Source organism: Rhinolophus ferrumequinum, chromosome 10 (assembly GCF_004115265.2).
Source record: "Rhinolophus ferrumequinum isolate MPI-CBG mRhiFer1 chromosome 10, mRhiFer1_v1.p, whole genome shotgun sequence".
In the NCBI taxonomy this organism is placed as follows: domain Eukaryota; kingdom Metazoa; phylum Chordata; class Mammalia; order Chiroptera; family Rhinolophidae; genus Rhinolophus; species Rhinolophus ferrumequinum.
In genome coordinates, this window is record NC_046293.1 from 43,010,827 (window position 1) to 43,023,459 (window position 12,633).

General features: G+C 32.9%; 1 protein-coding gene across 16 annotated transcripts in view; it reads right to left on the reverse strand.

Annotated features, from left to right (window-relative positions):
* Positions 1-12,633, reverse strand: part of KIF21A (kinesin family member 21A) — a 132,672-nt gene that overhangs the window by 33,395 nt on the left and 86,644 nt on the right. For 9 of the 16 annotated variants that reach the window (XM_033116637.1, XM_033116648.1, XM_033116647.1 and 6 more), the window contains exons 12-20: positions 11,137-11,175; positions 6,994-7,084; positions 6,456-6,573; positions 5,896-6,084; positions 5,235-5,434; positions 4,024-4,131; positions 765-833; positions 455-669; positions 166-319 (exon numbers count right to left, since the gene is read on the reverse strand). In XM_033116637.1, coding sequence (XP_032972528.1) covers positions 166-319; positions 455-669; positions 765-833; positions 4,024-4,131; positions 5,235-5,434; positions 5,896-6,084; positions 6,456-6,573; positions 6,994-7,084; positions 11,137-11,175 — 1,183 coding nt within the window. The remainder of the gene's footprint in view (positions 1-165; positions 320-454; positions 670-764; positions 834-4,023; positions 4,132-5,234; positions 5,435-5,895; positions 6,085-6,455; positions 6,574-6,993; positions 7,085-11,136; positions 11,176-12,633) is intronic. The other 7 variants (XM_033116639.1, XM_033116644.1, XM_033116650.1 and 4 more) reach the window with 1 other exon arrangement.

Below are 12,633 nucleotides of genomic sequence, written 5' to 3' on the forward strand. Positions count from 1 at the left end.
ACACCCCAACTTTTAAAATATGATGTTCATCTATTCATACGCAATGCAATCAAAACTCACCAAAAAGAAAATTGGTCAGTATTCAATTTACCCACGGAACAAGTTTGGAAAATCAGAATTAATAGTCAGCTAAGAAAGAACACTTGTACTTTCTGTTCCCCACACCTTGAGTAGTCTATTCATATCGGCCTCCATATTGGAAATGGTCATTTTCTGCATGATGATGTCTGTGACTCTGCGCTCAAGAAGCTGCCACTTCATGCGAGCTGTCTTGGAAACGAACACTCGGCCTGTCAATCCTTTCCTCTGATATTTTTTTCTATAATCATATAAAAACAGACAGTGTTTATTTGATTATACATTAGCAAATAATATGCTGTTTTTCACTGAAGTCCAACATTCAGAAATAATGCCATAAAGACTATGTCAAGAGGAATAGAAGAATCAGGTTGACCTGGTTCCATTTGCTGTGGACGTTGGTAAGGCCTGGACTCTTGCCACAGGAATTCTCATTTTCTGCTGGGCTGCTGCCCTTGATGCATCTGTTTCTACAGCAGCTGCACTGGAACCTGTGTCCTGAATGGGGGTATCAGATGAGCTCAGCTTCCGAGTAATTTTTCCAGCCACTTTATCTGACATGGGCCTTACTTGCCGACGAAGAGCTGTAACCTGAAATAGCAAGAGAGACTGACTCATTCTCTTAATCTATAGAAATACATCATTTATCTCAAAGCCAGAAGGTTTCCTCCAAATGAGCAACTTGCCTCTTCAGTTTTGCGACGAAGAACCACTTCTTGGTTTCTTTTTTGCGCTTCCAGAAGTCTCAGTTGATGCTATAAAATAATATTGAATAAATTAAAATAGTAAACTGAAAGATACAATACTTCCTACTCCTACATTAACATATTTTCCCATTCCTACTGAGAACTATAAGAGATCTTAGCAGAATCTAAGCTAACAACAACCTTGTATCTATTACTACAGACATAGATATTTTATTCCAAAAAACACAAATACATATTGATATAGCCATCTGTCTTCTGAAAAATAAAGTTATCTCTGTGACACATACTTTTATTTAACAAACACTAATAGAGTTCTTCCTATATATAACTACTTTTCTAAATGCTTTACAAATGTTGTCTCATTTCATTTTTCTTAGACATTTTGTTTTACTGGCTGAGGAATGATCAGAAAGAAACACAACTTAGAATCTCTACAATAGAGGCATTTTACAATATGTACAGTAATTTTAAATTCTGTTTTTAATATAGGGAGAACACATATTAATTGTATTAGCACTTTATAATAACTCTAGAAATGTTCTAATGTTGGGTAAAGTAAATGGACAATAAAACATGTCAGTATTGGATAACAATTTATTTCTAGGTACTGTACATAATAAAGACAATTATGGATTACTTTAAGCCATTTTATAGTGCTCTAATTTAGGAAAGAAGTTTGGACTGAAAACATAGAACCTAGTTCTAGTTCTGTCATTTATTCAACTCTGTGATCTTGGGTAAAGCTTAGGTAATGGACTTGATCACAAATCTTTCTTCTAGGACTTAAATTCTGTGCTATAACAACTAACCCCTCGTGTTTTGTATTCCAGATTCAAACAGATCATTCATTTCATATTTATGCATGTTCCTATCTCATCAGATGAGAACTCTTAGAGAAAAGGATTCTATCTTATCACTGCCGTATCTTCATTTACTACAATAATGATTAACGTGGATGAAAAGTTAATAAATTTTTTAAAATAAACTACCAAAAATAAAAATTAACATATAGTTTGAAATTTGTTACTACATTATATTTCTTCCTATTAAAAATCTCAAGCTCATTCATATTTTTTGAATGGTGTGCAAACATACTTGGTTCTCTAAGGGTTCAACGAGAAACATGACAACAATTTAGAAAGGAGGTCAGTATGCACACAAAGCAAGAAATAAAATGGAGAAGTCCGAGTGTGAGCTTTGTATGTGATTAGCCAACCTCACATCTTCATAATAGAATATTATGTCATATATGATCATGTGTTGCAGATAAAATTCCAACGTTCCATTGTTCAATTGTTCAATAGTGATAATTGTTCAATAGTGATCTCTCTATCTCATATGAATTAGTAATAAAGAAATAAGTAACATGAATAGTAAGGAAATTGTTCCTGTCAGTGAAAGTTTTCATTAAAAACAAAATAAATGGCCAAAAAGTGGAAATAGGCCAAATGACTGTCAATTGAGGAATGGATAAACAAAATGTGCTCTATCCATACAGCCTTAAAAAGTAATGAACTACTAACACATGCTATAACATGGATGAACCTTGAAAACATCATGCTAAACAAAAAAAGCCAGACACAAAAATACTACATATTGTATGATTCCATTTATATGAAATGTCCAGAATAGACAAATCCATAGAAACCGAAACTAGATTAGTGGTTGCCAGGTTCTAGGGAAAAGGAACAATGGCAGTGACTGCTAACGGGTATAAGGTTTCTTTCTGGAGCAATAAAAGTGTTCTCGAATTAAATAGTGGTAATTGTACAATATTGTGAACATAATGAAAAGTTGAATTGTACAGTTTAAAAAGTGAAATTTTATGGTATGTTAATTATATCTCAATTTTTGAAAAATAGCAGATAGAAAAAAAAAAAAGAACAGGCAATATGTTTGAAGATGCTTCTACTTGATTTCAGTAAGCACATAATGGTATAAATAAGATCTAAAGTGCCCAGGAATTGAAAGTGGCAAAATACACTGATTATTAAAACATGTTGATATGCTGGGGGGAAAAAAAGAAATAAATACAGTAGTCATCTGGCTAAAACATCTACTTCTCTACCTCATTACTCTCTCCTCTCTATCTCCTTCAATTTCCTCTTTAGCTCCCAAGGTAAATTTCTATTTTCTTAAATATGCTGTATGCTCATGTGTTCTTCAGGGAGGATTTAGATGAAGTTGAACAAGAAAAAGAAACAAAGGCTGAAACCTAACCAACAATGGAAAAAAGAAGGTGATGACTTATTTGTTTTTTTCCAATTACAATTAACATTCAATATTATATTAGTTTCAGGTGTACAATATAGTGGTTTGACATTGATATAACGTATGGAGAAATCTCCCCAATAAGGATGAACTCTTCTTTTAAGAAAAAAAAAATCATAAATGAAATAACATATTGCCAAAAATTTGGGAAGAAAAGAACAAATCAAAATAACCTATAACCCTAACACAACTATAGTTAGTATGTTGGGAAATATCCTTTAAAACTGTACCTCATTTTAATCAAGCATGCATGCATGAAATGCTACTTTACCTTTAACGTTAGGTCATATACTCTTTTTCATTTTACTATGCAATTTCCAAACCCTAATTTCTAATGGATAAATAACAACCTATTAAATGAGATGGACTATAATTTATTAACCATTCCTCTTACTGTCATCTTGGTTGTTTTTAGCTTTTCCACTATTACAAATAACCCTAAAGTGAAGCAATTTTTTCTTATTTTAGATTGTTTTCTTAGTCTTAGTTCATGGAAGTAAAATTCTTGAGTCGAAGAATACAAAAATTTTTATAGCTCTTAGTAAAGCCTCTTTCAGTGAAGCCTGGTTACTATGCCAGGTACATTTCTAAGAATCTCTAGTGGTGAAACTGTCTGGAACCATCCCCAAATCGCTACCTTATGTAATACCGCAAGTAGTCCCTTGATCTCCCTAGAGATAATTAGTTGTTCTTTGCCATTTTCTTTCCTGTCGTCATCTAGGAAATAAGCTTTAAATAAAATTTACAATAATACTGCAGTGTTTTTCATAATCTTTTATATTTAATTAATATAAACACCATGATAAACACATATTATAATAAACACCATATTACAAAGTTAATGCTTATTTATTGTCCTTAGCCTGTCTTAAATAGGTACAGTTATCAGAAATTCTTCTGCCATTTGTTAAACAATCTGGTTCAATGTACAATACTCATAAATAACTGAGAGTTAAAGACCACTCACATCTCTTTTACGTTGATCTTTTTTCAATTGTGCAATCTCTCTGTTTCTTCTAGATTCTGTCAATCTGGCTTTTTCTTGTTCTTCTTTCATTTGTTTCATTAAGCGAACCTAAAAAATTAGGTACATACATCTATTGGAATTACCCTATCACAAAATTCATTAAATAAACCACATATATGGAAGTAAGTTCTTAGAAGTCTGAATACTTAACATGGAAATGTGGAATTTTGCTGCACATTTTTAATGGTCAATTCTTATTTTGGTCGGATTAATGCATTTATATTTTTAACACATTTCTAATATGTTTCTACCAAATTGCTTAGTGCTTCACACTTTTTATAGTCGGTGTTCAGTTGTTCTATAACTTTAATGAATTCTTGGTACTTAGCTTATTACCAGTAGCTTTATGACCTTGAACGAGTTATTTAATCTCTTTAGGCTTTGATTTTCTCATATATAAAATGGAGATAATACTGCTATGGCATTGAACTATTATGAGAATTCAATGAATTAATTCCTGCGCAGTGCCTATAACAGCAGACAGTAAGCACCCAATAATTTCAGCTATTGTCAGCAACAAATACACAACATAATCACCTAACTACTTCCTAAATCATTTCCACATTTTGCGATTTTAAAGAAACATAGTTTATTTTCATGCCAAATGTTAAGAATAATTGATCCCACAACAAAAACAGATAAAAGATCAGGATTCACATACTCTCTTTGGTCAAGAAAAGAAAATTGGTTCTTTTGGTTGTAGCATGGGAATGATAAACACCAAAGTCAGGATAGCTGTTGCCTCTTAGGGAAAGGGGAATATAAACAGGAAGGGATACACGGGAGCTTTGTGTATATCTGCAATGTTTAATATTTTAAACTAGATAGTGCATATAGTGTTCGTTACATAGTTATCTATGCATCTTTTTGCATGTTTGAAATACTTCATACTTTTGTTAACCTTGTGTAACAGTTTTAAGAGGAAAAATACTCATCAAAGTCCGAGAAATCCTTTTGGCCACATGATTTTCAACTATTCTTTGATAATGATGACTATTAGGAAACAATGCCTAATTGCCCAAAGGAAGTGCATCATTTGTAAGACTGGGTTACCTCTTATTGAATAAGAAAAGAACCACAATAATTTCTTTCTGTCCCAAATGACACAAGCATCTTCAACATAATACTTTAGTGGAAAATATAATCAATACCTTTGTTTTTTTCATTTCCATCACATCCTGTTGTAATTTCTTCAATTGCTTTTCATATTGAGACTGATTTTTAAGCAACCTCGCATGTTCTTTTTGAGCTGTCTGAAGTCTCTGCAGTTCTTTATTCATGGCTTGGAGTTTCTTTTCATATTCAGACTTAACTTTTTTTGCCTTTTCTTCTGAGTAAGATTCCACTGAGCCTAAAAAATCAAAGGATATTTGTATTTGTTTCTGTGAGACACAGATTTTTATTTCACAGATTTACAATTTATGTCCTTAGAGAAGAACTATCTCCCAAACACAAACCTCAGAGGTCAGTGTGTCTTTGAATCACTTCCACTTTAATTATCCACTCTTAATTTGTTTAACAATTACTGGAGTTTTTTGTTATTGTTTTGTTTTTTTGTTTTTTGTTTTAGTGTAAGACACGTTTCCAGCATAACTCAAGACATTAAAACAATTAACCACAACTTTGTACAAAATAATTAAATAGCCTAGACAGGTACCAGAATGAAAGAACAAGATAATATTTAATATAAAAAGATAAGTTCACATTTAATGTGGCTTCTAAGATAACTTTTTCCTTCTAAAGGAAGAGATGATAAAAATCCATTTTGACAATTTATTTTGAACTTTAATTTGAATTAAATATAATTCTTACCTAAGTTTTGAAGCACCTGGTCTCTTTCAAGCTGAGTGTCCCGAATTTTATGTTGCAGCATCATTAGCTTCTCTTCATACTGCTTTTTCAGCGTCTGCAGTCTTTTCTGGCTGTTTTCTAGTTCATCAATCAGCTTTTGCTTGATTGCAATTTCACAGGTAATATTTGCTAAGTCTGCTTGATAATTGGCTATTTATAAAAGAAGAAAATAAAAATACTAGGAAAGGTCAAAATATTATATTTCTAGCTTTCAAGCAATAGCGTGAAAACCACCACATACATTCAGGTATTCACTTAGCAACTCTAAAATCAATGTTCTGGATAAATCAAAAACTAAGAAAGGTGAACAAGATAAAGAGTGTTCGCATTGATCAGGGACAACACATACCACTTACTAAATAAGCATGGAAATCACACAATGACTAAATCCAATAAGGGAAGAAACATGAGCCAGGAAGGGCATACAGAGGTCAGCAGTTATAAAAATGTTAAGAGTTTTCTGTCATGTTTTAAACAAGCTCCCACAATGAATTTTTGTCCTGATACTAAAGGGCAAATACCTTTTTCATCTGATTCAGAATCTGATTCATCAGAGCTTTCACCTCCTTCAATGTCATCTTCTTCTTCCTCCTCCTCTTCTTCCTCATCTTCATGATCACTTACTTCTTGACCTTCTTCCTAAAATGTGGTTTATGACCATTAATAAAACAGGACAGGCAGGGCAAGCTGATTACCTCATTAAGAGAGACTGATAGAGTAGAAAGTATAGAAACAAAAATTTCACTTTTCGTCAGAGCAAAAAAACCATTTCACAATTTTAAGATTTTTACATGATAATTTTGTCTTAAACCAAAGAGTACTTCATCTGTCAGAGTATTCTATGCCCCCATACACAGTGCTTTCACAATGCACTAGAATGAGAGTTGCTGATATTTTATAGCTCACATTTCTAAAGAAAAGAGGTCCTCATGAAAACAGTTGAAAATGGATGCATGATAACCATTTCCCTCTTCTACATATAAGTTATTACATTTATTAGCAACCAAGAACAACCTAATCCAGGGGCTAAAACTTACGAGTTCATTCTTTCATACTCACCACTTCTAATTCATTGTTCTCTCTTTCTGAAATACCCTTGTCTTCTTTCTTCTCTTGGTCAGTGTCTGTGTTATCCTCTTTACCAGCCACACTTAAAAGAAAAGGAACAAAAGAATATGGTATTAAAGTAGAGGTGAAAATGGTTCACATTTTTCTTCTAGATTTTTTAAACCATCAATTATTTGGGAAAACAAACAGAAGAGTTGATCATTGGAAAGTTATCATGTCTGATGCTTCAGAGGAAAATAGAAATTGCCATCCAACCAATAGCATAGTGATTTATATTAGTGGAGAATAAAGTCTTTTCCAGAAACACTGAGGAATAGATTGCACCCTGGAGCATGAGACCTGATGAGACAGCTAAGAACTAGCCCTAGTAACATCCAATTAACGAAAATGGAGGCAATTTAAATTCAAAGGAAATCAAAACAAATACTTTCGTTTTATCATCTAAACATACAAAAGTTTCATCATCTAAATACAAAGATATAGGAACTGTATTTTTATTGATGTCCTAATACATTCAGGAATAAATCTGAAGATCCAAAACAAATCTGCCCATGGTAAGTTTGTCTACACTGGCTGCATCCATCAGAGCGTTCAGGTCTTCTCCGGGAGTAACACAGGCTCTTTTCTCCTAGACCTTACCTACAGCACAGGGCTGTTTCTCAAAGTGTTCTCACAGAAATGGGTCTTTGTACATCAAAATTGTCTGAAGTTCAGCCTGACCTGACCTGTGAGTGAATAGGAATTCCAAGGTCTGCCACAAGATTCTCCATACTAGAAGCCTCCTCTTCAATGACCTAGTACTATCAATCCTAGCTACACACTGAGGCACATTGATGTCTAAAATAACACTGATGCCAGTTAATGGTTAGAGCTAACCTAATTCAAATCTGGTGGCCCTGAGAAGACAGAAGACTCTACAGTGAGTGAAGTGTTTTCACACTTAAATCACTTTGACCCTTTTTAGGGGTTTCGCAACCATAATAAATTATGCAAAAGTTACACTTCTGCTCATTAGACTCATACATTTAATCGGGCTAAGTAATATTAGAAAGTGAACTTTAAATGCCTCTACAATGGAAAAGATTTCTTCTTGTCCTATAGTAACATTTTTTTTTAATTATTAATAAAATGAACACTCAAATAAGGCAATATTCTCCTAATAAAATTCCCCCCTAGAATAAGCTTAAAAACTTTCTCAGAATATCTTTATAACATCTAACATTTCTTTCAGATATCCTGCTACATCAAAACATTGCCCTAATACACGGGTTTATTTTTAGTTTCTAGACTAAAAATTTAATCTTATTTAGGCTCTATTATTATTGCTAAACTCCAATGTTGAACTCTAGGTCTCAATTTTCACAGATACTTTTGTACTCCGAACAAGATGAATTATAAATATTTTTCCTTTATAAGCACTTTTCAGAGTTTATGTTTATTTATGGATTATTTCTTTAATTCCTGTCTCCCCCACTAGACTGTAAGCCTCCTGTCCATGTGGCTCAGCATTATATCCCCAGCACTCACGGGATGTGCATAATAAATGCGCAGTAAGTGTTTGTTAGTATATCAGTCCCTGTGACTGTGCACCTCTGCTTGGCACCTCCGCCTATGTGTCTCACTCACTAATTATGTTAGAGTTTAATGGCACGGATTGAAAGATTCATAATGATGCATGGGAGACAGCGTATCTCTAGAATGAGAAGCAACTACCAGTAGGACTATCAAGTAAATTATAACCGAGTTCCATGAGAGTTAAGTCACTTTGTTAGAGAAAAATGCTCATTATACTCAATGCCTCTCTCACATCACTTATACTACAGTAGGACTGCTGATTTTCCCCCATCACGCAATTCAAGCTGAAAATCTGGAAAGACACTCCCCTTCATCCCACTGAAAGGCCAGTGCCATACACTCAGACAGTGCTGTACTTGAGATTTAGGACTAAGGTTAAGGATTAGGAAAGGAGAATGTGTTAGGAATGCTATTCGCCCATCAGCATTCCCCGGCCCCTCCCCTATGCGGTCTCCCTTTCTCACCTGCAACTGGTGCAGCATATAATTTTTGTTACTGTCACTTCCTTCATTACTTCAAGTTCCAACCCAACCTCCTCCCTTTTACTCAGGTTTATAGCCATACGATCACTGTATTCCAAACACTGGGCCCAACACACCCATCTACTCCCTCCAGTATCCAGTTTAACAAATGTTACTTTTGACAATATAAAGTTAACTCATATATTAGAAGCTGTTTATGCCAATTCTGATGCAGAAAAATCAGCAGTTGTAACTTTCCATTATTAATTTACCTTTATAAATCACTTAAGGCTTAAGTTTTTAAAATACAAGATGATCCTTTATCATTGTACCTCAAATATTCAAGCTTTCCTCAATAAATTGAGACACGTTGATATCTAAAATAACTATCTAAGGGGGCAGCAGTGAACGATATTTAACTTTGCACTTTACATCGGATCAGAATCTTGGAACTGGAACACTAGTGATCACGTGGTTTAACCCCTTTAACAGTTGACAACCAATGTTCACATTTTTGCTGACAACCAATGAAGGAACTGTGGCCTGGGGCAGTTCATCCACTCAAGGGGACTAAACCAGGTGTCATGACTCCCAGACCAGTATTCTAGGGTCATGCAGTTCAGTCCACAGACAGGGAAGACCAGCACTGTCCAGGAGCCTTTTATTAATAGATGGGCAGAGTCTCAGGCTCAACCTCAGTCCTACTGAATCAGAATCTTCCTTTGATCAAACTCACCAGGTGACTTGTATGCATATTCATGTGCCAAAAGCCCGGTCCTAGACCACCAAACTGTTCTGCTTTTGCTATCCTTTAAGGATGATACGGAAGTTGGAAGAAAACTATCTACATACATTTAAAGGACCTGACTATTTTAAGGTGGGAAAATGTTTCTACACACTACTTTAACCATGTATCTTATTTTTGACCTTTCAAAATAGAAGAAATTTCACATTTTTAAGCTCTTAATTTCATTCCAATGATAAACATGTCTTAAATATATACTAATTAGGTGAGTTCTAGTGTTGACTTATTGACAATTAGAATTACATTCTAATTATAGAATACCTTAAATAAGTTACAGAATTATAGAAACTCTAGAATACTATATAATATGTAGGATATACTTGTGGAATGTAAATTATGAAATAATTTCAAGAAATTATAATTTTTAAGCTTTCATATTTAAAGTAAGATTTTTTTAGCTAATCATTGCATAGTAAACATTTTCAAAAAGCTTATTTTAAGTAAGAGATGACATTTCTAAAGTGGTACTTCCAAAATACTTAAATATTATTAAAACCAGCCTATTTTCTTAATCATTTTCATTATATAAACTGGAGATTTATTTAGAAAAATCTATGAAGAGAATTTCTGATAAGAAGTGAAATACTACTTGATCCTGTTTTAAATAACTTAACTCTGAATGAGTAAAATGCAAATGTTTATTATGTAGAGAAATATGCTTCTAGATTCTGCTTAAATTTCAAATGAAAAAAAAGAGATATCTTGTTTTTGATGCTCACTTCAAATACATTTGAAAGCAATAATGTTTTCTAAATTAAACCGTAAAAATTCTTTGTAAATCTTATCTGTAGTAGGGCCACAGTTTCCTTTTGCTTTGTTGCCATTTTAATGTTGTTTTCCAACAGAAATTATACCAAATAAGGAAGACAGGAGAAAGAGCCCACCTGTGACTCAGCATGGACTACAACAAAATGTCAATTCCCGCCAAACTAATAATTCCCAGTCTGTTCACAAGTTTTTGAAAAATACATTCTGAAAGTCAAATGGTGGTTTCTGGGGGTCATTTTTAGATAAAAATGGTAAGTCACCTTCATAACTATGGTAGTTTATTCTGAAATCACATGAAATTGCCTGAATTTTAATTCATGTAACTAGTGAGGATTTTATTCTTAAAAAGTTTTTTCAAAAATATATTTGGTGTTTCTGTTAATTTTACAAAATCATCATTACTTGTAGGAGTACCAAGCTAATCTAGTCTGAAACAACCCATATAATTCTATAACACATTTTCTTTTGAATGGCAACTAAGTATTTAAATGACATTTTAATAAAAAACCTGGGAAATATTCCAACCTTCTTTCTTCTCGATTGCTTTCCTCAAGTTTCTGTAGCCTTCAAAATCACGAGGCACAGTATTGGATGGCCAAGCCAATGAAGGACAAACCAGACAGTAAAAAGCGAGAGTGATAAGAAGGTAAAAATGATACATGAGCTTGAAGACTTTAAAATAAATTTTAAAAGATATCATCAAAGGACAATACACAGTAAAAAGGCAATACATTTTGTATGAATAAAAAGTAAGTAGAAAAACAAGCAGCATTATATCTAAGAAGAATATATATAGACTATCAGTTGAAATTATTTAGCAATAGATATAAAGTCTCAATTTATATAAGTAGTAGGAGTGTTTGGATGCCATTGCATTTTAAAATCTGAAATGGATCAATTTTCTCAGCTTCCCCCAAAGGCCTACTTTCAATGATATCCTCTGCCTTTTAAAACTTTACAGAAGATCTTTTTATGGCATCATTAAAAGAACTTCAAAAAGTAATGCCTTTATACCATAATATGAAAATACCATTAATACTACATACTATGATACTATTTCTAAAACTTGTTTTCTATTTTAATATACTACATGTGAACATCACTAAATCTAAAAAAAAAACCTCTATTTCAAAATTATACATGAAATGGTATTACAATCATATGAATATGGTTGTTACGATATCAGTGAAAAACTAATTTTATTAATTGAAAATTAAAATCTCATAATAGCACTGTACTAATTATTAAAAACTAGCTACCAAAAGGACATCTAAAGCAAAGGTGGCAATAAAATGGGAAATGTAGTACTTTCCATTAGTAAGATTATTTTTCCATCAGCTAAGTATTTAAAAACTATAAATATGTACTTAAAGGCTTTGAAATATTACTTAAACAATATTGAATGGGCAGAACTGGGCATCTTTACTCAATGGAATGTACTGATACCAATATTTGTCGTGTAGACAAGAAAGATAGATGTGCTAGGCTCCGAATAAGGATATAGCAATCTTGATACAGCCCACTTCTGCCCAGAATTCCAAAAATAATTTTCAGAATAATCAGTATTTCAAAATGAGATTGAGGCTTAGGTATGAATTATTTTATCAATCCAGTTTTCATTTTTATTTTATAATGTGTGCTCACATGTGATTTTTATTTGTTGGCTTGTGATTGTATTTCACAATCAACTTTACTTGTACCGCTATTACAAGAAGAGACTAGCAATCTTTCTGAGAAAAAAAGTCTACAGAATGATATTCACTAGGGATCAAAATTCCAGTATAATGGCTAGGAGAAGGAAAGTAAAGCCATTGCCTAATAAATCTGTGTGTTTCTAGATTTCAACCTGACACCACTAAAAACAAATATAATGCAGTCTGATGAATGAGTGAAGTTTTTTATAGTGCAAGTCATTTAAAGCTAGATATCCAAAAATATGGGGATTAATGTGTGAATGGTATATTTTCTTTATCTATATATATAAAAAAATACAAAGATACATTATTTCTAATCTAGGCTTAT